The following is a 27,138-nucleotide window of genomic DNA, read 5'->3' on the forward strand; positions in this document are numbered from 1 at the left end:
TTAGGGGCGTTAAGCGCGAGTGATTTACATGTTAAGTCAATGCAAAGACGCGAATAGACATCCTGCTGCGCGGTACGCGCGAATGGCGCGGTGCGAAATGAGCTTTTTGCGCGAATGGCGCGGCGTGAATTGAGCGTTTCGAGCGTTGACGCGCGAACGGCGCAGCGCGAATTGAGCGCTTTGAGCGTTGACGCCGATTCGCGGGAAACGCTCAAGTTGAAAAATTTGAACTTTGGCGGACATTCGCGCCGCGTTAACCAATCAGGAGCTTTCTCTAGTAGTGACGTGATTACAGGAAGCCAGCAGACGGTGGAGGCAGAAATGCAAAACAATGGAGATCAATCGTCGTGAGACATCTTCGTACTTTTTACCGAAACAGGAATTTAAAAGATCTTGGTTGGAAGAAAGTGAGTGAGGAGGATCGAACAATCTGGTAAGTTTACTTAATTTGAGCTATACATGTAAGCAATGTCCTAATAACTCAATATAGGCCTACGGACCGTTTATTACCAATATTACCGTGTTTTGGACACAAAGTGTAGTTTTAAGATTAGTTCAGTCGAGAATATATATGTACAATATTCAAATATGCAGTCGATTAGTAGAGATAGCGCCTATTTGAATGTTTGCTTAGACAGATTCGGGCATGAGATCCAGAGGTAGCAGGCGGACGTCAGTGTTCTCCTTCCCCGCTGACCACAGCCTGAACTGGGCTAAATCCCCGACAGGAATTCCCTGGCTCTTATGTAGGCCTATCTGTGTTTAATGGTCAAAACTAAGATTTTATTTGTTTTGGGTTGATAAAACCAGTAGTATTTTGTCTTATGAATCTATTCCTTGTTTCTTTTATTCATATTTAGTCTTTTTTAATAAATAATTAAACTATTTATAGTATACACTATTAATTTTCCACGTAGTCTTATATATTGCCAAGTGAAGCAACACAACAGGGCATATATGTTGTTTTTTTATAATGAAAAGTCAACATTAGTTGTAAATGAAAATTAATTTCTCTCTGACTAATATAATGTGCCATATGTAACGTTATAATGTTGTATTAATATTTCATATTGTCATTACAAAGCCGACTGGTTCTTTTGATGGTGGTGAGCCTGTGTCCCCTATGAACCTGCTGCTGCTTCTGCTTCCCATGCCGACCCATCAACATCTGCAGCTGTCACCGCAGGTAATAATGGCCATGTTTACATGCATGTTATATTTACACCCTGCTGGAAAAAACAGCTAATACCAGCTTAAGCTGGTAGCTGGTTTAAGCTGGTCCAAGCTGGTCATTAGCTGGTCCAAGCTGGTCATCAGCTGGTCCAAGCTGGACATTAGCTGGTCCAAGCTGGTCATTAGCTGGTCCACCAGCTCAGCCAAGCTGGTCCACCAGCTCGAACAGGTCCCCACCAGCTCAGCAAGCTGGTCCACCAGCTCAGCAAGCTGGTTCACCAGCTCAGCAAGCTGGTCCACCAGCTCGACCAGGTCCCCACCAGCTCAGCAACCTGGTCCACCAGCTCGACCAGGTCCCCACCAGCTCAGCAAGCTGGCCCACCAGCTCGACCTGGTCCCCACCAGCTTGACCAGGTCCCCGCCAGCACACCCAAGCTGGTCCATGTCCCCACCATATATAATATATGTATATATAGCCATAGGTCAAAACATAAAACATGCAGAATAAACAGGCAACTTTTAATATGTTACAATACAGTAAAATACAGTATAATAATATAGATAACAAAAGCCTTCATGCTACTTCATATTTAAGCAGAACGTTCTAAATGTTATACATGTGTAAGAACAGAATTACATTTGTTTGTGTGCGTCGTCACACTTTTTTATAATAAACAAAATCACAAGTTATACATCTATCAAAGCAAAATACCATATTACACCCTTTAATAGTTTTAAACATGTAAGATCAGAAAACAATATCATATTTGTGTAATACCCTTACACTCCTCTATAGTTAAGGATTGTCTTAAAATTGACATTTTCAATTAAATTAAATATCCCTTTCAATTATGTTTGGAAACATGCAGATGTAGCTTTCATTTGTGAAGTTTATGTGCAAGCATTTCTTTACTATTTCAGTTGGCAGAATTGCTTGTGTGTGACTGCAATCAGAAGAGCACACCAAAATGTGGGGAAGAAAAACCCTTGATCTCCCATTCTGCAAAAGGGGCACATCAACAGGACAGATTTCCTTTAACAACACTATGCATTTCTCTGAATCATCAGTACATAAAGTTAAGATCTTGCTCACAATGCCAAATGTTCCATTTTTCAGGCACACCACAGTGTCATTTGACCTGGCTGGTCGTAAGTAATCAATTGAGTGAATGACTTGAGAGTTGACAATGAGGCGGCTATAGATGTTACACTCTACACCAGTAGATACATTTGGAATAATTTGCCTCAAAGCATTCTCCTCCTCAGGACTGAGTGAAGCAATTACAACAGATCCAAGTAAGCAAGTATCACCAACTGTATGAGAATACCTTAGTCTGTCCGTTTCTGTCAAATCTCTGCAAAACTGGCTTGTGCTCTCACTGATTGTTTCTGTGCTGGCTAATATTGGAAGAGTTTTACTCATAGTAAACTTGTTAACAATTTGCAGTGGAGCTCCCTTTGCACTTTTTACAAGTTTTACAAGCTTCCCATTTCCATTTTCAAAGTTAAAGGCTGAGTGTGCCCACAGAGGTCCCCAATTTTTTACACTTACTGCCAAATGATTTAGTAAGTGGACATTAAATGTCATAGCCTTTTCTCCATACAACATCTGGAAGCGAAAAACAAACTCAAGTAGTAGTAGGTCGGCTGCATTGACATCCTCTGTAGAAATGCTGTCACCCAAAAGTAAGTAAACAGCTTGTACTAGTAGCGAAAAATGGCAAAGATATTTTGATGGCAGAACATTTTTCAAGCAAGGTATTGCATAAAAAAGAAGCCAAGCTCTCCACTCAGCAGCTTTCCAATACTTTCTTTCACTGAGATCCCTTGGAAGTCTGGAAATATATTGAGGGGGCTTTATTTTAGACAACCGTGCATTCACTACACGCTGATTGTCTGGGGAGCCAATGTAAAATTCACTGCCATATTCTTCCAGCCACATTTTTGACAGTTGTTTAGTCACACCAAGTAGAACACAATGCATGTAATCTGGCACAAATCCAGAAACCACATCAAAATAAGGTAAATTGACTAATGGGGATAGGCCTTTAACCCCTCGGACAGATTGTCCACCTCTAACAGCCTCCTCCATGTCATGGATCATTTCCGCTGCATTTCTGTCAGCATGTTGCTCTTCACTTACAGGGTATCTGATTGCTCCAGAAATGTATGCTCCTGGATGGTAACAAAACCCACAACCATGATACCCATTAAACTGGGTGGTGTTTTGCATCAGAGGTCTAGCAACAGAATCAACACAACAACACAGCCCTACAATCCTACTTTTCATCCACGATTTTGCGACCTTGTTCCACCACATTACACCATCGGTGACCAGTTTCTTGGCTTGCTCAACAAATTTGTGTAGGAAAATATCCATCCTTGGCTCTCCTTTCCCATGCCACAGACCAGCAAGTATCATGTGTTTTCTACGATCAACGGGGGGGATTTCGTTTATAGCCAGTTGTATTGGCCAAATTGATGTGCCTGAGGCTTTGTATAAGGGACTTCCATCAGAATTAAACACATATGAAAGGTTATCATTTCTTTCCAGAATGCCACCTGGGCGTGACAGCTCTCTGTACATGTCCCCATCGTAAATGTCTTTTAGTACATTCTCCGATGTTGCTCTTGTAAATCTGAAATTGAGTGAATCTTTAAATTTCTCATTTTCAAGTAGTGACTTAACCTGTAAGTCAACTGGTAATGTTACAAAGTAACTTTGACTCTTTAGATGTTGGGTACGGTTTGATCTTTGACAGTTTGAACAAACAAAGTGTTTCCTCTGACTGTCTTTTTTGTGACTGCCTAGATAAGACTGACAGAATGAACAGAGGAAATGAAGTTCTGTTTTTTTACTGAAATGTTTGAATATCTTACTAAGCATATGCTTACTGGCTGGTAGCACAGTGCTGGAGAAAACAAAGTTGATCAGATTCAACAGGTCAAGCAGTGCTGTAAATGCTAAATTGTGCTTTAGTGTGAATGTTATGAGTAGCAGTAGGAGTTCAGCCTTTGTCAGTGTAAGAAATCTGCATATTGGAACATTTAGGTCTACATCAAATTTTGGACCAGTATCATCTGCACATGGCTGTCTTTCTTCATCTTCATCATCATGTTCTCCATAATCACTGTCTATCTCAGTTTCATCCACTTCACTACATACACCATCACTTTCTGTTTCACTGTCTCCCTCATGCCCTTCAATATCTTTTACACTATTTCCTTGGTCTACTTCCATTCTTTCTACATTACGGTTTGTCTCACCTTCTTTTTCACTAAGTTCTTCAGTAACATTAACTAGGTTTCCTTCCTGTACATCACCCAGGTTTCCTACCTGTACATCACCCATATAACATATTCCATTTGTTTCCCTTTCTTCACAGTTTCTTACACTGCCATACAGCACGTTTCTTTCCTCTAGTTCAGGATGCTGATTGAAAAGGTCAGTATCTGAGGGCTCAAGTGTGTTGCTGGGACTCTCTGATGGCTCAGGTGCATTGTTGTGACTGTCTGATGGCTCAGGTGCATTGTTATGACTGTCTGATGGCTCAGGTGCATTGTTGTGACTGTTTGATGGCCCAGGTGCATTGTTGTGACTGTCTGATGGCCCAGGTGTGTTGTTGTGAGTGTAGGGATGATTTGATCTAAATCTGGTTGTCCTTGGCAAGAGGTAATTGGCATTTGGCTCCAGGTACCATTTATAACTCTTCATTTTCTTCATTCTTCCTTTCTTCAAAACAAAAACAATGTGAAATTGTTTTGGATCAATGAACACTGGCCTATACCCTGCAAGCAAGCCTTCAATGGCCATATGGCCATAGCCTTAGGGCCCCCAGCAGGTTTGCTCATTGGCAAAACGTTGGCCCCTTAGCGCTGGCCCTGCACGGGCAGCCCTCAGTTAGCCCACAGGAAGCCCTCACACAGCAAAATCTACAGAGTACTGAAGCATAATTAAAAGCTCTGTTATCCTCTTTCTCGCCATCTCTGTTTTAGAGCTAAATTGCATTTTAAATCTTACTTGTAGAGTCATTTTCTTAACTTAAGTTTTGATGTTGGCTGTTTCATGCGAAATCATCATTATTGTGATCAGTGTTTGTTTTGGTTAAACTTGACTCTTGACTCCTACTGTTCAGTTTTTTAAAAAATGCTATTACTTTGTCTGTATAAGACATGTTTGTTATGACCAAGAAAAGACAACAATGCAATTCTTTGGTGATGGTTACTATATAAAGCCTAAAGATCATCATCCAGAAAATTTATTTATAAATGGTATGCTTATCTAAAGTATCCTTTTCTGTTAGTAATGTGATACTATAAGATCCAGCACTCTCATGGCAGTTTGCCATTCTAAAGAATTTTGATACACTGGCACTTAAAAATTAAGGACTGTAAAATGTAGACACACAAACATCATGAATCAGAGTATGAATCGCAACAATGGTGACAATAAAATTAAATCTTTATGCTGCAATGCATGCCGGGTATCAACAAATTACAAATCTCATCCAGGACTCCCAGAATGCACAGCGGCATGAGTAATTAATGACAATTTTTACTATTTTCTTTGTCACCATTTTTGAGATTCATAATCTGATTCTTCATTATATTTTATTATTAACAGAAAATGATATTTCAGATGAGCAAGCAAAAACTAAATTAACACATCTTTTCTAAAAGTTTTATTTATGGTGATTGATATTATGTACAAACCATCACCATGGAAAGTGTTGCACTATTGTCTTTTCTTTGCCATAACAAAATGTTTTAAACACAGAAAAATATAGCAGTCAAAAAACGAAGTCGGTAAAAGTCAAGAGTCAAGTTCAACCAAAACAAACACTGATCACAATGATAGTGACTTTAAGTCAAACAGTCAACATCTAAACCCAAGTTAAGAAAATGAGTGTAATTAAGTAAGATGTAAAATGCAATTTTAGGTTTCAGACAGAGCTATTAATTCTGCTTCAGTGTTACTTTTTACACTTTGTAAGATTGGGACAATATATAGCCTACATCCAGCAGTGTTCATTTAACTCTGGGGATTTTGCTGTGTGAGGGCTTCCTGTGCAGGGCAAGCGCTAAAGGGCCAATCAGCAAAACCTGTTGGAGGCCCTAAGGTAAGCCCATAAAGGGCCTCTCTCTCTCTCTCTCTCTCTTTCTGTCTCTCTCTCTGTTGAACGTTTACTCACCACTATTCTCCCTTTATGTTCTACTATGCGTTAATCATAGCCTGTGTGGACCTGTGTCCTGTGTAAAAAGAAAGTTTTAAAACACATATAAGAAAAAAAATTATAATTTTAGAAATATATTGGTGTAAAATGTGCAGAGACAGCTTTTTCTTCATTTTTTACCATTCTCCCTTTGTAGAAGCTGCATGCTGCTTCCTCAAGGAAAAACTCTTCAGTCTTACGCTAGTAGGCTAAAATGTTATATAAAATATTTAATTTATATACTATTAAAAGAAACAAATAGGAAAATATAAGATAAAGTTTTGGGATATTACATTGCGAAGGAACATTGTAACGTCTCGAATCCACACAGCATACAGATGTGATGCGCAGACGTGTAAGTATCGCGAGAGAGGTTCGAAACCTGTTGTTTCCGGTTGGTCTCGCGATACTTTAATCACAGCCCCTGTGCCACTGTCAGTACTGACAGCCACACGCGCCTCAGCTCAGGTGTTTAAACACGCTGTTTCCCGCGCACAGAAGCTTTTAACAGTTATTTCATATTACACTCAGCAGGTTCATATTCGTGTAGACGCGCAATTTGACAGAAATGTTCGCATATATAAATTATTTAGACGACGGAACGAAAGATATTGTTAACGTGAAAGACATTAAAGACTTTGAAACAACGGATTTCTCCACAACTCGCACTTACTGGATTATGAGAAAAGGACAGTTTAACACAGGACAAATTTTGTTACTGAAAGGTAAGTCTCTTTTTTATATGTTCATGTTATATATAACGTTATTCATTTTAATAACAGAAATGTCGACAACAGCAGTATACATTTGATAAAGTGTTAGACAAGATATCGCGTAAAAGTCATTGAGGCCAGGTTAACGTTAATTGACATGAATATAAAGTTAGAAGTTAACGGTACTTTGCAACTGCAGTTTGTTATAAAGGTGCTAACATTATTTACTTAACGTAGACCATTTAACAACGTTTGAGACGGTCTGACGTTTACTCCAAAAACAATAGGAAATTATCGCAAAAAATGCATTTGTACTGGCTTTTAAGCAGGGTTTGACTAAATTACCCCCTCAGGTAAGTTAATGTAAAGTTAATGTTCACATTTACTGTACTTACGACTTACAGTATATTACAAGGTATGCAATTTTTATTAGCATGTTCCCTAGATTCGAACCCATGAACATTTACCCTGCTAACACAATGCTCTCCCGCTGAGCATTCAGGAGCACGTCACCTCATACTAAAACATTGCTTCATGTCAAAACAATACATTAAATAAGTAAAAGGGCCACCTAATATACTGTAAAAAAGCCTGTTGTAATAGAAAAAACCTAAATCTTTCCTTGATAATCATCTTTTTTCAGACACTGAAGAAGAAATTGAAAACGTGTTGGCAAGGGGAAAAAGGGTTCGAGTGCCAAAGCTGCTGGATAAAGATCCACCGGAGAACCAATCATCCGAGAGAAAGGAAGCTAAAGATAAAGCTGTAGGTAAAATTAAAACATACTGCAGAATGAAATCTATTTATCTGACTTTGCTTATTATTTGCTTTTTTTCAGTCAGCCCAGAAGGCAAGCATTGAGGAAGGGAGACAGGCATTTTTGATGAATATTTTTAAGAAGAGACAAGCCTTGAAAAGGAACCAACCCATATATCCTCCTCATTCGACACCAAAAAAACGAAAATGTAATGTGGATGATGAAATATCAAGTGAGAGTGATGATGAACTAATTCCACAGTCAAAATTTAAGGAACTTGAGATGAAATACAAATCACTCTCCCGTAAATATCAAGATACTGTTGCTGAGGTGAAGGAACTGAGGAAATTAAACATTGAACTTCAGTCGTGCTTGGTTTCCAAAATTCGTTCTGGTAAATAGCAATATTATTATTTGTAGTAACTGTAGGCTAGCTGTAATAGCAGCGCAAGTTTAAAGGAAAACACCACCATTTTTCAATATTTTACTATGTTCTTACCTCAACTTGGACAAATTAATACATGCCTACCTTTTTTTAATGCGTGCTCTTTTAGTCTTTGTATAGCGCCTTGTGAATGTGTTACCAATTAGACTAGCCCCATTCATTCCTTAGGATCCAAACATGAATGAATTTAGAAGCCACCAAACAATTCCATGTTTTCCCTATTTAAAGTATGGTGGCACAAAATAAAACATTAGTTTGGATCTTAAGGAATGAATGGGGCTTGGCTAAATCCTAACACATTCGCAAGGAACTGTACAAAGATTGGAAGTGTACGCATTGAATAATGATAGGTATGTATTCATTTGTGTAAGTTGAGGTAAGACCATAGTAAAATATTGAAAAATGGTGTTTTCCTTTTAATGCAATTAATGCCAATAACTGTCTCATATATATATACACGTTTCAGAAAACAACACTTCAGGCTCTCCGAAATCTCCAGTCTTCATCCAACCTGCTCCAATGACAACTGGTAAGTTAGTTTGCACTGTAACTACAAGAATGCCAATAACAGTAGTTTGAAACTTCAGAAGACCATTTCTTTATTTTCTCGCTTTAAACTTTAATGCAGTAATCATTTTCCAGAAATGTTTGTAACAAAACCATATGTGGACCCCATTCACTTCCATAGTAGGAATTAAGAATACTATGGAAGTAAATGGGGTCTATGAATGGTTTGATTACAAACATTTCTCAAAGTATATTACTTTGTGTTCATCAGAACAAAGAAATTAATACAGGTTTGTAACAACATGAGAGTGAGTAAATGATGACAGAATTTTCATTTTACGGTGACCCATCCCTTTAAGTGGATTTAGTGAAAGTGATGAACATGTAACACGCAAAGAGAGCATTCGGTGAACATCATTATCTAATCTCTGACGGAGCTGCTGTTTAGCGGGTTTTGAATCTGCATTTAAAACCCAGACATTACTGTCAGAAACCATTATAAATATTTAATTGCATGATAATTTCTGTGAATGTTTTGATTGATTGTATTTATAAGAAAGGCATGTGCTACATTTAGAAATCTACCTGAATGTAAATAAAGAAAAATGTATACATCCCTTTTTATTAATACTCTTTGGCATGCAATGATACATTTTATGTTCCAGAACGTAATGCCTTCACAACCAGAAAACAACTTTGCCAATTAAATCTGTTAAGTTCTAGTTTATGATTTAATAATACATTATTATCATAACACAAAGAAAGGTCCTGTCCTTTTGATTACCATATGGAATAGGTGAATAGTCAGAATACTGTCTTTCTTGCATTTTCTGCTTTCAACAGGGTTTAGATGCTTTTTTAAATTCATATTTATTCATATACTTCCTAAATTGTTTTGTGTTTGAGGTATCATGAAACATTTGAGTAGTTCAGATGCAAAACCCTCTAAAGGCACATGTTTTCTTGTAAATTACTTGGAGTGGGACACTTTAGTAGTTCACAATCTGCTTCGTATTGATTTTTTGGGGTCACGATTTGAGAAATAAAAGGGTCACCACCTAGAAATGGGGCTGTGGGGAAATTTGTGGGTGGATAAGACACGTGCGCCAGCAAAGTGAAAGTATACCCCGCTACCTTTAAATCTGTGTACTCCGCGGGACACATGCGTCCTTTTCATATGGATCACGGATCAACAGCGATTCGTCACGTTACTATCAAAAGTGCATCAGAATCGATACGGAAGGTGCTGTATCGATGCGCGCATGGTCAGGCGTCCATAACGATGTATCGTCGTATCGATATTTTGAACACAGCACTAATGTCTAGTGACATATCAGGGCCATTTTATGATTAATTGATATACATTTCTTACAAACTGTTCCTTTAATGATCATTACTTTTTTGTGTTATGAATAAACCTTTTTTTTTTCATTTAAAAGCAGCAAACATTCAGCATCTCCTTTAGCATCACTAAATCTATTTCATTTCATGCCTTAGGGAGCAGCACCTCCTTGGACACCATCAAAACCCCCCAAACATCTGGTAAGACTAAATGTAATTGTGTGGTCAGTAAATGGATTATAAAATCAATGATATTAATAGTTTTATTATATTGTTAACTTTAAAGATACATAAAAGACAGTGAACAGGCTTAATAGCAGTGCCTAATTGAGAAAAACCTCGGCACATACCAAGGGGCTACCTTACTCTATAACTATACTTGTTTAAGTATAAATTTTATTCATATCTATTCATGCACTTTCCTGAATTGTGTTTTTGAGGTATCATGATACATTTGTTATTTCATCTCATGCCTTAGGGAGCAGCACCTGTTTGGACACCATCAAAACCCCCCAAACACCTGGTAAGACGGGTTTAGTTAATTATATTTATTTTTTTATTATATTTTATGTTAATATTTTATAAGTCTTTTTCTTTAAAGGTCCTGTTCTTTCCTGTGGCCTGAAAACGGGCTGATGTATTCCTTGTTCTCTGAAGTCCCTCCTTCAGAAATACGTATAGAGTTGTGATTGTGTAGTTTGTTTGGTGTGTTGTGATTCGACGAGCAGCTTAGTTTAGCTGAGCCTGAACTTTGAGCTTTATCATTTTACTGGAATTATGCTCTAACAGCAACATTACACGCTAAGTAGTTTGAAAAATGGCATCAGGAAAAACGGGAACTTTAAAGATACAAAAGACAGCGAAAGATTACTACACTTTTCTCAAAAAAGTCCTGACAATTTACTCACCCCCATGTCATCCAAAATGTTTGTGTTTCTTTGTTCAGTGGAGAAAAAAATAGGTACTTGAGGAAAAAATTGCAGGATTTTTCTCAATTTAATAGACATTATTGGACTTCAACAGTTCAGTTGCAATGCAGTATAAAATTGCAGTTTCGGTGCAGCTTCAAAGGGCTCCAAATTATCCCAAATGAGGCAGAAGGGTCATATCTAGCAAAGCAATTTTCATTTTCGGCAAGAAAAATAAAAAATAAGCCCTTTTAAACCACAACTTCGTGTGTTGCACCAGCTGTGTAATGCTCTAGTGCAGTGTTTCCCAATCCTGATCCTCTAGTACCCCCTTCCAGAAAGATTTAGATGTCTCCTCATTTAAAACACCTGATTCAACTAATCAGTCCCCTTCCAGAATGGATAACATGTCTTCCTAACAAGCTGTTGAGTAAAATCAGGTGTGTTATATAAGAAGACAGCTATAACTTTCTGGAAGGGGGTACTGAAGTATCAGGATTAGGAAACACTGCTCTAGTGTGATCTGACGTAATGCGTAAGCACGCACATTGCGGACAATTTTCAACCAAAAACTGGCCCAAAGGCATTAAAGGCGCAAAAGAGGATGTTTCCGCCGAGTGAGAATCCAAAAACTGTTACTGAGTTGAGCGCATGCGTAAAAACAGCCCCCTCCTTCACAGCTCATTTCTAGGGAACGCCTTCCAAAACTCGTGCACGAGTATTGGAACACTAGTGTTTGTTTACCACCGGCATATGCTGTGTCACGTCAGTGGATTCATTATGTGAAATGATATGATAATAAACACATAAGACGTTACGTCTTACACCTCTCTGTTCCTTCATTGCTCTTCAGCATTGAAATGTTTCTCCAATAACAACTCTGGTTACATTATGTTCTTCTGACAATTGTCCTCTTCTTAGCGACTTAAAAAAAGTCTTTCTCTGCGTCCTCCTTCGGGTTTTTTCTCTTCCATGGTGCAAATTCGAAGAGGAAAGCAGGAGCGACAATGAAAACAAACCGAAAGTAAAGACAGAGTTTCATGCAATATGCACATGCGTTGCCTGTGTAAAGTTACTGGAGCGTGCACGTCTCTCACAAGGATCGTAATGGCAGTGATTGACAAGCCAGAGGGCCAATCGTTGATGCGATGACCGCATCAGCGATTGGCTGATGTTTTTAAGGCCCTACTTTGTGCACAGATAACGTATGTTAATAATATTACTGTCAGTGCACCTAATAAATAGTCTTTTATCAGTTAGTAAAGACAGTTTCAAGTAATATTGCAAAAATGTATAAAGCAAACATCCTCTATTGCATCTTTAATTTGTATCATTCCACGTAAAACAATCTTCGAACGGTCCTCTTATTCCACACTTGTAAACAGTGGGGTGGTAGTTTTGCATACGTCTTGCATGACCTTTCAGCGTGCTTATGTATTACATAAGGTCACACTGGCGAGTCACAGGGATAGCGCAAGACCAGAAGTTGTGGTTTAAAAGTACATATTTTTTATCTTACTGAAATCTACAATAATTTTGATAAATAATACCCTTATGCCTTGTTTGAGATACCGTTCAGGTCCAATAAAGTCTATTTAATTGAGAAAATTGTGGAATGTTTTTCTTAAAAATCTTAATTTCATCTTGACTGAAGAAAGACTTCAACATTTTTGATTACATGAAGGTAAGTAAATTACCATTTTTTTTTTGTAATAACAGTGTCATATTGGGCCAAACAATCGGCACATACACATGGGCTACCCAACTTTATAACTTTCCTTAGTTAAATATAAATGCTTTTTATTCATGCACTTTCTGCAGTATGTTGTGTTTGAGGTATCATGATACATTTGTTACTTCCTTCCATCCCTTAGGGTGCAGCACGTCTTTGGACACCATCAAAACCCCAGACATGTCTGGTAAGACTGGATTTAATTGTGTGATCAGTGAATGGATTTTGTATCTAGAGTATAAAAGAAAACAAAAAGGCTTAATAACAGTGCTAAATTGAAAAGCAACTCAGCACATATCCAGGGGCTACCTAAATTGTTTTGTGTTGTGTTTGAGGTGTCATGATACATTTCGTCGCTGCCCGATGAAACTCACGTATGTCCAAAACGGTTACTTTTCAGAAAGTGAAAAAAAAACACCGTAAATCAAAAGCAGTTGAATGTAGCGTTGTCACAGTTGGTACGGCATATTTACATGTAACCATATTCTTGCCAGTGTAATGATATAATGAATTTCATTTCCAAGTGATCCTTGAGACTTAAATTAGATTTTTCAGGTGTGTTTAATTAGGGTTGGAACTAGGGATGTCCCGATCAGGTTTTTTTGCCCTCGAGTCCGAGTCCAAGTCATTTGATTTTGAGTATCTGCCGATACCGAGTCCCGATCCGATACTTCTATAATACATAAAAAAAAAGAATAAAGAAGAGCGAAAAAACAGAACCAGTCCAGGATGTTCCTTATGTCATGCCGCACACATTGCTGTTTCTGTGTAGAGTCAAAAGAGTCTAACTCTGTGCCAGCGCATAACTACAGATGTGTTAAAAAATAATGAATATATACTATATATGTTCAGGGGTTAAATTGGGGTTTGTTTTGTGGGGAGGCTCTGTTTGGAGGGAGGGTTCGAGGGGTAACATGTTTAATCCTGATGACAGCAAAGCCACTGGGTGTGTTTCAATGACATTTTTTATCTCTGATAGGATTTTATAAGTTTCAGTTTTAAAGCTGTGCCACATGTTGACCCAAACTTTAAAACCTGAACTTTAAATAATGCAAATCTATGAGTCTGACACCCTATATGCATTTGGTGCACATGTCATTATGCACAATTGATCAAACTTTGAATGAAGTTATAAGACTTAACCTCCTTGACTCATTCTAGGCATAAGATAGACTACCCAAAAAGACTCAATTAACAAGAAAAACAACATACTGATTCAGCAATATGTCTTATAAATTAGCCATAGATTCCCTAAGCTGGTCAGCAGTTAGTTATAAAATACCTATAGTTAGGTCGTGATTCATTTGTATAATCAAAATACATTATTTTATTAAACTATACAATCAGTTGTATCCAGTTATCTAGTTAACATTTTGTAATGAGATGAGTGACATGGCTATACATACTTTAATACTTTGTTTCTAGACTTCTATTAAGTTTTTTCGACATGGGCACCATTCTTACCTCTCTTTCTCTCTCTCTCTCTCTCTCTCTCTCATCTCTACAGTAATGTCAAATGATCCTGCGCGAATGCGCGTTCTTGAGGTTCTGAGTGAGACGCGGAACTGCGTCTGAGCACATGTTGACAATAACGATCAACGCGTCGTTTAAATGAGCGGTAAAAACGCGGTTTTGTCGTGGGTTCCTTGCACGCACGAGTGTGAAGCCTATGAATGAAAGCACATCAATAGGCTTGTTCGACTTCATGCGGCGCCGCAACAATCGACAGCCGGGTGACGTCAAACTACCGCGAGAGTGATCCGCGAAATCATACGGAGGAGTTTGCTTTTAAATCGTTCTCGCGGAACTTTGACGTCATGCAGCACCACAAGAACCGGCAGCCGGATGAAGTCGAACAAGCCTATTCTCTTCAGTTCACACGCACCAGCGCAGCGCGTACACTGGCGCGGAGCAGCGCGAGAACTTAATGGATTTTAAACCCTGCATATGTATCCGAGTCCTGATCGGGAGGTAACGTCCGATTCCGATCGAGTCTGAAACCACGTGATCGGGGCCGATTTCCGATCACGTGATCGGATCGGGACATCCCTAGTTGGAACTAAACTCTGCAGGACAGTGGCCCTCCAGGACCAGGGTTCCCCACCCCTGCTGTATACGGAAATGAACCTGGACATTCAATCTGTCAAAAAATCTCAAAATCGGCAAAATGAACATATGTGAGTTTCATCGGACAGCGACGATTTGTTATTTCATTCCATGCTTTAGGGAGCAGCACCTGTTTGGACACCATCAAAACCCCCCAAACACCTGGTAAAATTTACTCAACTACCACATCTTACACACTCATCTACCACATCTTACACACTCATCTACCACATCTTACATGTCCTCATCTACCATATCTTACACACTCACCTACCACACCTTACACACTCATCTACTACATCTTACACACTCACCTATCACATCTTACATGTCCTCATCTACCACATCTTACACACTCACCTACCACATCTTACATGTCCTCATCTACCACATCTTACATGTCCTCATCTACCACATCTTACACACTCACCTACCACATCTTACACACTCACCTACCACATCTTACATGTCCTCACCTACCACATCTTACATGTCCTCATCTACCGCATCTTACATGTCCTCATCTACCACATCTTACATGTCCTCATCTACCACATCTTACACACTCACCTACCGCATCTTACATGTCCTCATCTACCACATCTTACATGTCCTCATCTACCACATCTTACATGTCCTCGTCCACCACATCTTACACACTCACCTACCGCATCTTACATGTCCTCATCTACCACATCTTACATGTCCTCATCTACCACATCTTACATGTCCCTATCTACCACATCTTACATGTCCTCATCTACCACATCTTACATGTCCTCGTCCACCACATCTTACACACTCACCTACCGCATCTTACATGTCCTCATCTACCACATCTTACATGTCCTCATCTACCACATCTTACATGTCCCTATCTACCACATCTTACATGTCCTCATCTACCACATCTTACATGTCCTCATCTACCACATCTTACATGTCCTCGTCCACCACATCTTACACACTCATCTACCACATCTTACATGTCCTCGTCCACCACATCTTACACACTCACCTACCGCATCTTACATGTCCTCATCTACCGCATCTTACATGTCCTCATCTACCGCATCTTACATGTCCTCATCTACCGCATCTTACATGTCCTCATCTACCGCATCTTACATGTCCTCATCTACCGCATCTTACACACTCATCTACCGCATCTTACATGTCCTCATCTACCGCATCTTACATGTCCTCATCTACCACATCTTACACACTCACCTACCGCATCTTACATGTCCTCATCTACCGCATCTTACATGTCCTCATCTACCGCATCTTACATGTCCTCATCTACCACATCTTACACACTCACCTACCGCATCTTACATGTCCTCATCTACCGCATCTTACATGTCCTCATCTACCACATCTTACATGTCCTCATCTACCACATCTTACATGTCCTCGTCCACCACATCTTACACACTCACCTACCACATCTTACATGTCCTCATCTACCACATCTTACATGTCCTCATCTACCACATCTTACACACTCACCTATCACATCTTACATGTCCTCATCTACCACATCTTACACACTCACCTACCACATCTTACATGTCCTCATCTACCACATCTTACATGTCCTCATCTACCACATCTTACACACTCACCTACCACATCTTACACACTCACCTACCACATCTTACATGTCCTCACCTACCACATCTTACATGTCCTCATCTACCGCATCTTACATGTCCTCATCTACCGCATCTTACATGTCCTCATCTACCACATCTTACACACTCACCTACCACATCTTACATGTCCTCATCTACCGCATCTTACATGTCCTCATCTACCACATCTTACATGTCCTCATCTACCACATCTTACATGTCCTCGTCCACCACATCTTACACACTCACCTACCGCATCTTACATGTCCTCATCTACCACATCTTACATGTCCTCACCTACCACATATTACATGTCCTCATCTACCACATCTTACATGTCCCTATCTACCACATCTTACATGTCCTCATCTACCACATCTTACATGTCCTCATCTACCACATCTTACATGTCCTCGTCCACCACATCTTACACACTCACCTACCGCATCTTACATGTCCTCATCTACCGCATCTTACATGTCCTCATCTACCGCATCTTACATGTCCTCATCTACCGCATCTTACACACTCATCTACCGCATCTTACATGTCCTCATCTACCGCATCTTACATGTCCTCATCTACCGCATCTTACATGTCCTCATCTACCACATCTTACACACTCACCTACCGCATCTTACATGTCCTCATCTACCGCATCTTACATGTCCTCATCTACCGCATCTTACATGTCCTCATCTACCACATCTTACACACTCACCTACCGCATCTTACATGTCCTCATCTACCGCATCTTACATGTCCTCATCAACCGCATCTTACATGTCCTCATCTACCGCATCTTACATGTCTTCATCTACCACATCTTACACACTCACCTACCGCATCTTACATGTCCTCATCTACCGCATCTTACATGTCCTCATCTACCGCATCTTACATGTCCTCCTCTACCACATCTTACATGTCCTCCTCTACCACATCTTACATGTCTTCATCTACCACATCTTACACACTCACCTACCACATCTTACATGTCCTCACCTACCACATCTTACATGTCCTCATCTACCGCATCTTACATGTCCTCATCTACCGCATCTTACATGTCCTCATCTACCACATCTTACATGTCCTCATCTACCGCATCTTACATGTCCTCATCTACCACATCTTACATGTCCTCGTCCACCACATCTTACACACTCACCTACCGCATCTTACATGTCCTCATCTACCACATCTTACATGTCCTCACCTACCACATATTACATGTCCTCATCTACCACATCTTACATGTCCCTATCTACCACATCTTACATGTCCTCATCTACCACATCTTACATGTCCTCATCTACCACATCTTACATGTCCTCGTCCACCACATCTTACACACTCACCTACCGCATCTTACATGTCCTCATTTACCGCATCTTACATGTCCTCATCTACCGCATCTTACATGTCCTCATCTACCGCATCTTACATGTCCTCATCTACCGCATCTTACACACTCATCTACCGCATCTTACATGTCCTCATCTACCGCATCTTACATGTCCTCATCTACCGCATCTTACATGTCCTCATCTACCACATCTTACACACTCACCTACCGCATCTTACATGTCCTCATCTACCGCATCTTACATGTCCTCATCTACCGCATCTTACATGTCCTCATCTACCACATCTTACACACTCACCTACCGCATCTTACATGTCCTCATCTACCGCATCTTACATGTCCTCATCTACCGCATCTTACATGTCCTCATCTACCGCATCTTACATGTCTTCATCTACCACATCTTACACACTCACCTACCGCATCTTACATGTCCTCATCTACCGCATCTTACATGTCCTCATCTACCGCATCTTACATGTCCTCCTCTACCACATCTTACATGTCCTCCTCTACCACATCTTACATGTCTTCATCTACCACATCTTACACACTCACCTACCGCATCTTACATGTCCTCATCTACCGCATCTTACATGTCCTCATCTACCGCATCTTACATGTCCTCATCTACCGCATCTTACATGTCCTCCTCTACCGCATCTTACATGTCCTCATCTACCGCATCTTACATGTCCTCATCTACCACATCTTACACACTCATCTACCGCATCTTACATGTCCTCATCTACCACATCTTACATGTCCTCATCTACCGCATCTTACATGTCCTCCTCTACCACATCTTACATGTCCTCATCTACCGCATCTTACATGTCCTCCTCTACCACATCTTACATGTCCTCATCTACCGCATCTTACATGTCCTCATCTACCGCATCTTACATGTCCTCATCTACCACATCTTACACACTCACCTACCGCATCTTACATGTCCTCATCTACCGCATCTTACATGTCCTCATCTACCGCATCTTACATGTCCTCATCTACCACATCTTACACACTCACCTACCGCATCTTACATGTCCTCATCTACCGCATCTTACATGTCCTCATCTACCGCATCTTACATGTCCTCATCTACCGCATCTTACATGTCTTCATCTACCACATCTTACACACTCACCTACCGCATCTTAAATGTCCTCATCTACCGCATCTTACATGTCCTCATCTACCGCATCTTACATGTCCTCATCTAGCGCATCTTACATGTCCTCATCTAGCGCATCTTACATGTCCTCATCTACCGCATCTTATACATACTCATCTATATTCTGTTTTCCCGAAAATAACAGAACTGTGTGTGCACAAAACAGAATTAAGCATTACTGTAAAGTGTTTTAAAGGACAAGTTTGGTATTTTACACTTAAAGCCCTGTTTTCAGATTGTTTAAGATGAAATAGAACGGTTTTGACTGAAATGTCGACATATGCGGCTGCCCCGAGAATTTTCTGGTGTTTGTGTTTCACCTCCCACCTTTACAATGGGTTTAATGGTGCACTGGAACAATCCTTCCTATAATGCATTACACTTTCGTTTACAAAGACGTGAAACTCACCGAGTGTTCAGGCGTGTTCACTGATATCCTCAGACAAAAATCGCTGCAAAATACGCATTCCAACTTGTGTTTCGAGTTTGCCAAAAGAAGTGCACAAGTTTTCGAAACTACCCAAAGTATTCTAATGTTTTGGCCAAAGAATGATTAATTTGACAAATAAGTAAATGCCATCTGGAATTTGGTTCAGAGAATGGACTTTAGTGTTGTAGCAAATTAGGAAAAACTATAAGACTAAGAGCTACAAGAAGAGTTCACAGCACACAAAATTTTAGCAGCTGATTTTATTTTGTATATTCCATTTACACTTTACTCCCCTTCCCACAGATTTCAAATCTGCAGCTGTGACTTATCAAACCTCTGGAGAAATTTCAGAAAACCAAGAGGTAAGAAAATATAAGAAAAGCATATTATCATAATATTTACTCCACTACATTTCATTATTTCAAGTTTTTGGTTCATATTTAATATTTAAATACATTACACATCTAGTATTTTTATTTTTTATTTTACTTAAGTACAAAGTACTTTTGTACTTTTACTCAAGAAAAGTAAAAGTACACAATTTTTAGGTAATTAGGTATTAAATCAATTTTAATATGCAATGTAAAAGGAATACACGGTATGACTCTATGCTTTAGATAGATAAAGCAAAGATGCTACGAAAATTTAACTGAAATATTTTAGTATACACCTGAATTAAACCTTATAAATGAGCATAATATTAAAAATTTTCTGAATTGCTAAAACAATTTTTTCTAAACCATCACTCATTTTCTCAAAAACCTTAAACACAAATCCAAATTGACAAACTAAATTCACAGAACCCCTGACTCTTTGTAAATTGTACAATTCCTTCAAAACCATTTCACCTGTACTCAAAATCAAACTAAGCTTTCAAATCATACACATATAAGTCTATAATATAAAACACTAGAGAGCATCCATAACTATGCTTAAAAAATAGAAAACACAACTTCTGCAAGTAACGCAATTACGGCAAGTAATAGTCAGTTTTCAATATAACCGTAAGCAGCACTTATTTTGAAAGATGTCAGCAATCCAATTGCCAATTTGGCCAATTGCATCGTCTCTGGTGTCCTGTTCCTCATCATACTCATTCATCTGACTCTCAGAAAAATAAAAGTGCTGCTTACAGTAATATTGAACAGTTACTATTACTAGCAGTACTTAAAGTTTTCAATTATTCACAGAACTTGTGATTAAAGTAATATAGATTTTTTTACTGTATTTTTCAAGTGTGTTGTTATATACAATAAACATGTATTTTTCTATAAGCAGATATCCTGAAAGTTGTGTTTTCCATTTTTTAAGGTAGTGTCTAATGAATGCTCTGTAGTGTTTTATGTTATAAACTCATGTGTTCATAATTTGAAAGCTTAGTTTGATTTTGAGTACAGGTGAAATTGTTTGATTCTGCTAGTAGAGTCAGGGGTTCTGTGAATTTAGTTTGACAATTTGTGTTTAAGGTTTTGAGAAAGTGAGTGATGGTTTCAAAAAATGTGTTTTAGCAATTCAGAGAACCTGTATAAACTATGCTATGCATATGAAGTAACTGTTTTATAAATGCAATAAAGCCCGCAAAGAAGTGGATTTCATAAACGGCTAATGGACCATTAGCTGTTAAAAAATGCATTGTAACCCAAAGCTTATTGGGGCTTATTGCTTACCCCATGATTTACTCACCCTCAGCCATACATGATATACATGATATACATTATTATCTTTATTTATTTATTTACTTATCTTTAATTAGAACACAATCAGTCACCTTTCTTTTCTGTGTGTAATCGTTTTTGTAAGAAAAATATCCATATTTCAGGCATGAAAATCCCTCACCTTTCGGCGAAATTCGCCGTTTTGAAGCCAAAAAGGTGACCCACGTGAATCATGTAGATTCGATGAGAAAACATTTTTGGGGGGAGGGGGGTATGCGCGCGTTGTTTGAAGACGCGCCCTTCGCCGTCATCCAAACATGTATCCCAGACATTAAATTTGTTTGAGTTCATGCTGCGCTGCAAAAACCGACAGGCAGGCAGGTGACATCAAAGTATCACGAGAGTGAATCGAGAAGCCATAAGGAAGTCTGCTTTCGAACGGCTCTCGCGCTACTGTGATGTCATCCGCATTTCTGTGTTCTTCGTCATACAAGCTTGTTGAAGATGCGCAGAGCGACTGCCTTCGGGACGTCAACACAAAACACTGTAAAACTATCATTGTAGAAGGCATCAACCAATTAAAACAACATATCTACACAGACTGACACTGCAAAGTGACCTAAAATATTTTTTGTTGGAATGGATCGGAACGAATTATGGACGTACTCCTCGCTTGTAAGTCACATTGGTCTACTAGTCTACGGCTGTAAGTACTTAAATATAAATATGGTGAAACTGCAAAATATTGCTTGAAATGCTGTAATAAGAACATACTGTTACTAATACAGTTAATAAGAAAGTTTACCGTTTACAGTAACATTTAAGCGATTTTAGACTATTTGAGCGACAAAGATGCTAAAGTGAACTGTTTTAAGTAGGCATACGCGCACAAACTCAAAAGCCCACGGCCAACGCGCGTTTCAAAAATCACGCAAAGCAAACGCATATTTTTTGGGGCTTGACAGGAGATATACGCACAAACTTTATTGTAATACCACAGTCTCTGAAAGTATTCTCATAAAAACAGTCGTTTATTATACGCAAGAAGTTGATCATGTGTCAGTGTATAGATCGCTTCTCCGTTGTTAAAGGGACAGTTCGTCTCATAAGAAATGCTTATGTTTGAGTCATAATGTTAATCAAACTACAAAAGACAAAAGGAAAATCACTTTTATAGCTGTAAAAAGACTAATTATATTTAATTTATAGGGCCCTATTTTAACGATCTGAAACGCAAGTGCGAAGCGCAACGCGCAAGTGAGTTTGTGGGCGGATCTTGGGCGCTGTTGCTATTTTCCCAGCGTGAGAAATAACTCTTGCGCCGGGCGCAAATCAATAAGGGGTTGGTCTGAAGTAGGTTCATTATTCATAGGTGTGGTTTGGGCGTAACGTCAAATAAACCAATCAGAACGCTATCCAACATTCCCTTTAAACGCAAGGGCGCAAGTTCCGTGGCGGGTTGCTATTATTATGACGGATTTACCAGGCGCACGCCAGGAGCGGTTCACAGCCGAGGAGACCGACGTCCTTGTACGGGGGAATCCCACGCTTGCCAGCATAAATCGGGCACGCCGTGTAACGGGAGGTGGATCTGCCTCAGGACCTGACGCCAGCAGAGGACATCGCTGCGTCCACCCTCACCGCTGAAAGGGTTTGGGGGCTTTGAAATCGGACCCAAGAAACGCAAGGTCCAACCCCAAAGTAGACTAACAAATCAAGTTCATATACATTAAGGTTTCTTATGAAAACATTTAAATTATTATTTACATAAAATAAACGTAATACAGCCAACAACAAACTTATGAAAATATTTTAATCGTTATTTGCATGAGAATTTTTTAACGCAGCCACACAATAAATAAAAACTATCACCACAATGCTCACCACTATGATTCCCCTTATCTCGTGTATTAATATTTTTTAGTGTAACAATTTATGATTTGCAAAAATAACTGTTGCATCTGTGTAGATTAGATAAGCAAAGTGTATGACTTTAAACTTTTTTTTCTGGTCAGTGGCGCAATTGTTTTTTGAAACTGCAAAATAGCATCAGGGATGGTTTGCGCCGGAACACGCCTCTTTTTTTGCGCTGAAACGCCCAGGGAGCGCAAGTTCATTCCCTAGATTGTCGACGTGCGTCTGTGGAGGGAAAAACCCGCTGTGCGCCGTTGCAAAATACGAATGATACATGCGTCACTGACAAAGTCAATTGCGCTGGGTGCAAGATAGGGCCCATAGTATGAAAACAGTGTTATGTTAATTTGATACTGTTTTTCTACCTAATCAATAATGTTAGATCTTACTTTATTTGTAACTTTGTTCTTTTTTATTTTATATGCTTGTAATGTCTTGATTGGTTCTTATTTTATTTTTCCACATCACTTTTTTGCTTATCTGAAAATTATTCAACCCATGACTCAAAAACCGTAATGTAATTCATTTAACCAGTACTAAATTGTAAAATTAAGTCATTTTAAATTAGATGTAGGCCTTCAGGTCCACCCTATTGCAATGCCAACTTAAAATTGTATGGCCTTGTGACTGATGGTCTGATAATGGCAAAATAAAATTATTGCAGATATGTAAAATAGTACGGGAATTCAACTTGTTACAGCTTTCCACATTTATCAACCCATTTAATTAAACATGGTTTCTGTTACTAGTCAAATGTTTACATTTTAAATCTAAATTGTCCGTCAGAATTAAATAATTGAAATAATGGTCATGTATGTTATGGTGGGAATTTTGTTTCTGCGCACGTGGAGGGATGTTGAGTTCCTTACTTCTTCTTTGTCCTTGGCCAATCACATGCCTTTTTCACCCCTGACCCGGTTTTCATGCCTGATATTTAAAACTATATAAATTGCAATAACTGGCTTTTGGTGACAGCAATTCTCTTGACTTCACGTTTGTCACTTTGTCACTACACATCGTACTACTCTGAAACTCTCTGGTAAAAGAGCATTGGCAGTTATTAGAATTTTTTTAATTGTGACAACTTTCCAGTTTATTAACGAGTCACAAAGTTGGACTTGTTAAATGTGAACTTGAAAGATCAAGAAAGAAAATAAAAGTGTTTCTGTTTTCTTTGCTAAATGTTTAATTTGTAAAATGTTTCTTTATGTAGGTTGAAATTGGTGAAGGTCTGGTGATAAGCATGGAAAAATGGAAAAAAATTCAATTAAACATGAAAGACAGCCTGTTTGTCAAGGAGTTGGCAGTCTGCATTTGGGGGTCGAGCACATTGGCCAACCGAAGCCTTGAGGGAAAAAGTTGCCCCACCACCAAATCCACTCCTAGGCCCCCTTTAACACCCCACAAATACAGAACACTTAAAAGTAAGTGATGTTTGAACTTTAAATGATTATGTTAAACTTTTGATTTGTAGAAACACACATACTCATTAAACCTTAAAGGGTGGTTTCCCGGACAGGGATTAGCTTAAACCAGGACTAGGCCTTAGTTTAATTAGGAAATATTCCTTGATTTAAAAAACATGCCTTACGACAAACATTACTTGTGTGCTTTTTGAGGCAAAACAAGGGGCACTGATGTATTTTAAGATTTGTCAGTGCAAGTTGTTTTCAGTTCGGACAGCTCTTACATTTATTTTAGTCTAGGACTAGTCTAATCCCTGTCCGGGAAACCGCCCCTAAATGTGCAAGTCACTTTGGATGAACGTGTGTCCAAATGCTTAAAATGTGAGTGCAAAACATATAAAAAGGTTTTGTGTATATCCATATCTTGTTCTAGGTTGCTTTCAAAAGTGGCTGGAGGGTAAAAATTTAGATGAGGAAGAACTGAAGAACAGAGTGGGAAAGCTGGGGCGATACGTCACTGAAAAAATACAAGACATCAACAAAAGGAAAAAAAAAGTTTAAAATAGTGAAGACTGCAACAATAAATAAGTTAAAAAATATCTGTTACTGTAATTTCTGTTAGCTTTACTATACGGCAAGTTGTAGATATTGTAATGTTAGTATTAATATATCTATATCTCTTTTTCTTTTAAAAATGTATCTTATGTGTTACACACACACACACACACATACATACATACATACATACATACATACATATAACATACATGTGTAACACATACGATTCATTTTTAAAAGAAAAAAGATATAGACAATATTAATACTAACATTACAATGTTAGTTATGTTTAAATATATAATTTATCATTTCATTTCCCTATACATCGTATAATTAATATATTAATTTATAAATAAATACATTTTTCTTGAATGCATGTGCATGCTTCATTGTTTTATCATATGGTTTACTACTGAAAATAACCAGCTTGCTACACCAGCTAAAGCCAGGCTGGGAGACCAGCTAAAACCAGCTCACCAGCTGGTCTCCCAGCCTGGCTTTAGCTGGTGTAGCAAGCTGGTCAATCTGAAGGACCAGCTGAGCCACCAGCTACCCGCAAATGCTGGTTTTAGACCAGCTACCATGTTCCAAAACACAGCTTGAGCTTGTCAAGCTGGAGGACCAGCTGAGCCACCAGCTACCAGCAAATGCTGGTTTTAGACCAGCTACCATGTTCCAAAACACAGCTTGAGCTGGTCAAGCTGGAGGACCAGCTGAGCCACCAGCTACCAGCAAATGCTGGTTTTAGACCAGCTACCATGTTCCAAAACACAGCTCGAGCTGGTCAAGCTGGAGGACCAGCTTGAGCTGGTCAAGCTGGTTTTTCCAGCAGGGCAGTAAGCACACAACACTGACAATTTGTGAATAAGTTTAATCCTTTTCTGCCTTCTCATTGTACAAAATGTGTTATCATCTGATACAGCGCCACCAAGATGAAGAGCTCAGAGAAGGCCTAGATAGCAGCCATCAGTGGTGAAGTGGCAGCCTCCTAGAAGCACTCCGGAGTCCGGACCAGTCCTGTAGATCCAGCACCGCCTCCACGCTCAGAGGATGAGCTCTTCCTCTTGAGTCTGGTCCCTTACCTGCAGAGGTTGCTACCTCAGATGAAAAAAATTGTTAAATTTAAAGTTCACAAATTAATTTATTAAAGCAGCACAGTTGTGCTTAATGTGGAGCCTACAATGTAGTTTTAAAAAAGAGGCAGCAATCTCTGCAGGTAATGAACCAGACTTTCTCTCCTCTCCTTCACTTTGGCTCTCCCCCTTCCAAGCAAGATCCTTTCTTATTCCTCTATGTAAATAGTTGTAAAGGTTCTTTGTATATATTGATATATTTTGTATAAATAAATGGTCTATACAGTCACCAAAGGTTTTGGTATTTTACTTTGCGTACAACATAGTAAATCACAGTTTAGACTTTGTTTAGACATCAACAGAAGCTGGTGGTGATTGTACGGGAGGAGTCTCCAGTGGTAAGATATCTGAAAGAGAGAAAATAAAATAAACATTGTCATAAATGCAGATTGCAATTCCATATTAGCAAATATAAAATTATAAAACTGGTGTTTGTGATATCTTCATTTCTCTTTACTTTTTACAGTTAAACAACAACAGCTTAATTAAATCTCCTTTACATTTATTTAACATTTGCTCTGATTTGCTTGCTACATTGCAAAAACATAATATTGAATGATAGTCTAATATAGCAGTTACCTGCCCAATTAGTTAAGGAAATAACAAGTTTTAACAAACATGCCTTACTAAAAACATTACTTGTGTGCATTTTGAGACAAAACAAAGGACACTAATGTATTTTAAGATATGACAGTGCAAGTGGTTTTCAGTTTGGACAGCTCTTACATTTATTTTAGTCTATGACTAGTTTAATCCCTGTCCTTACGAAAGTTAACCATGGTTTTACTAATAATAATCAATACACCAAAATAGTATGGTTACTACACTTTTACCACAAACATACATTCATTTCCATAAGGGGAAACTGCCCCATAGTCTTCTGAACACACAGTTACCAATACTGCACTTGAAATGACAATTAACTTTTGTCTACAACAGTTGGTTTAAGCTAATCCCTGTCCGG

The 27,138-nt window shown here is 38.8% G+C and overlaps 1 protein-coding gene, 1 long non-coding RNA gene and 1 pseudogene across 2 annotated transcripts; all 3 read left to right on the forward strand.

The window, feature by feature from the left end:
- Positions 1-26,604, forward strand: LOC135770519 (uncharacterized). The gene is made up of 3 exons (XR_010542668.2): positions 1-433; positions 1,085-1,186; positions 25,964-26,604. It is a non-coding gene; the product is annotated as an uncharacterized lncRNA (long non-coding RNA).
- LOC135770518 (BEN domain-containing protein 5-like) lies at positions 12,656-25,475 on the forward strand. The gene is made up of 4 exons (XM_065280189.2): positions 12,656-12,976; positions 19,812-19,870; positions 24,291-24,501; positions 24,917-25,475. The coding sequence occupies exons 1-4, from the start codon at positions 12,880-12,882 to the stop codon at positions 25,042-25,044; spliced, it is 495 nt and encodes a 164-aa protein (XP_065136261.1). The 5' UTR covers positions 12,656-12,879; the 3' UTR covers positions 25,045-25,475.
- On the forward strand, positions 15,224-19,151 carry LOC141282474 (uncharacterized; annotated as a pseudogene).
- Positions 26,605-27,138: the final 534 nt, after the last annotated feature.

This window comes from Paramisgurnus dabryanus, chromosome 8 (genome assembly GCF_030506205.2).
Source record: "Paramisgurnus dabryanus chromosome 8, PD_genome_1.1, whole genome shotgun sequence".
NCBI lineage: Eukaryota > Metazoa > Chordata > Actinopteri > Cypriniformes > Cobitidae > Paramisgurnus > Paramisgurnus dabryanus.

Bases quoted from the DNA above. Each gene is read 5' to 3' on its own strand.
- LOC135770518 (XM_065280189.2), top strand. From the start codon at position 12,880: ATGTTGTGTTTGAGGTATCATGATACATTTGTTACTTCCTTCCATCCC. The intron at 12,977-19,811 runs GTAAGACTGGAT...CCCTTCCCACAG, and splicing joins CAAAACCCCAGACATGTCTG to ATTTCAAATCTGCAGCTGTG. The intron at 24,502-24,916 runs GTAAGTGATGTT...ATCTTGTTCTAG, and splicing joins CAAATACAGAACACTTAAAA to GTTGCTTTCAAAAGTGGCTG.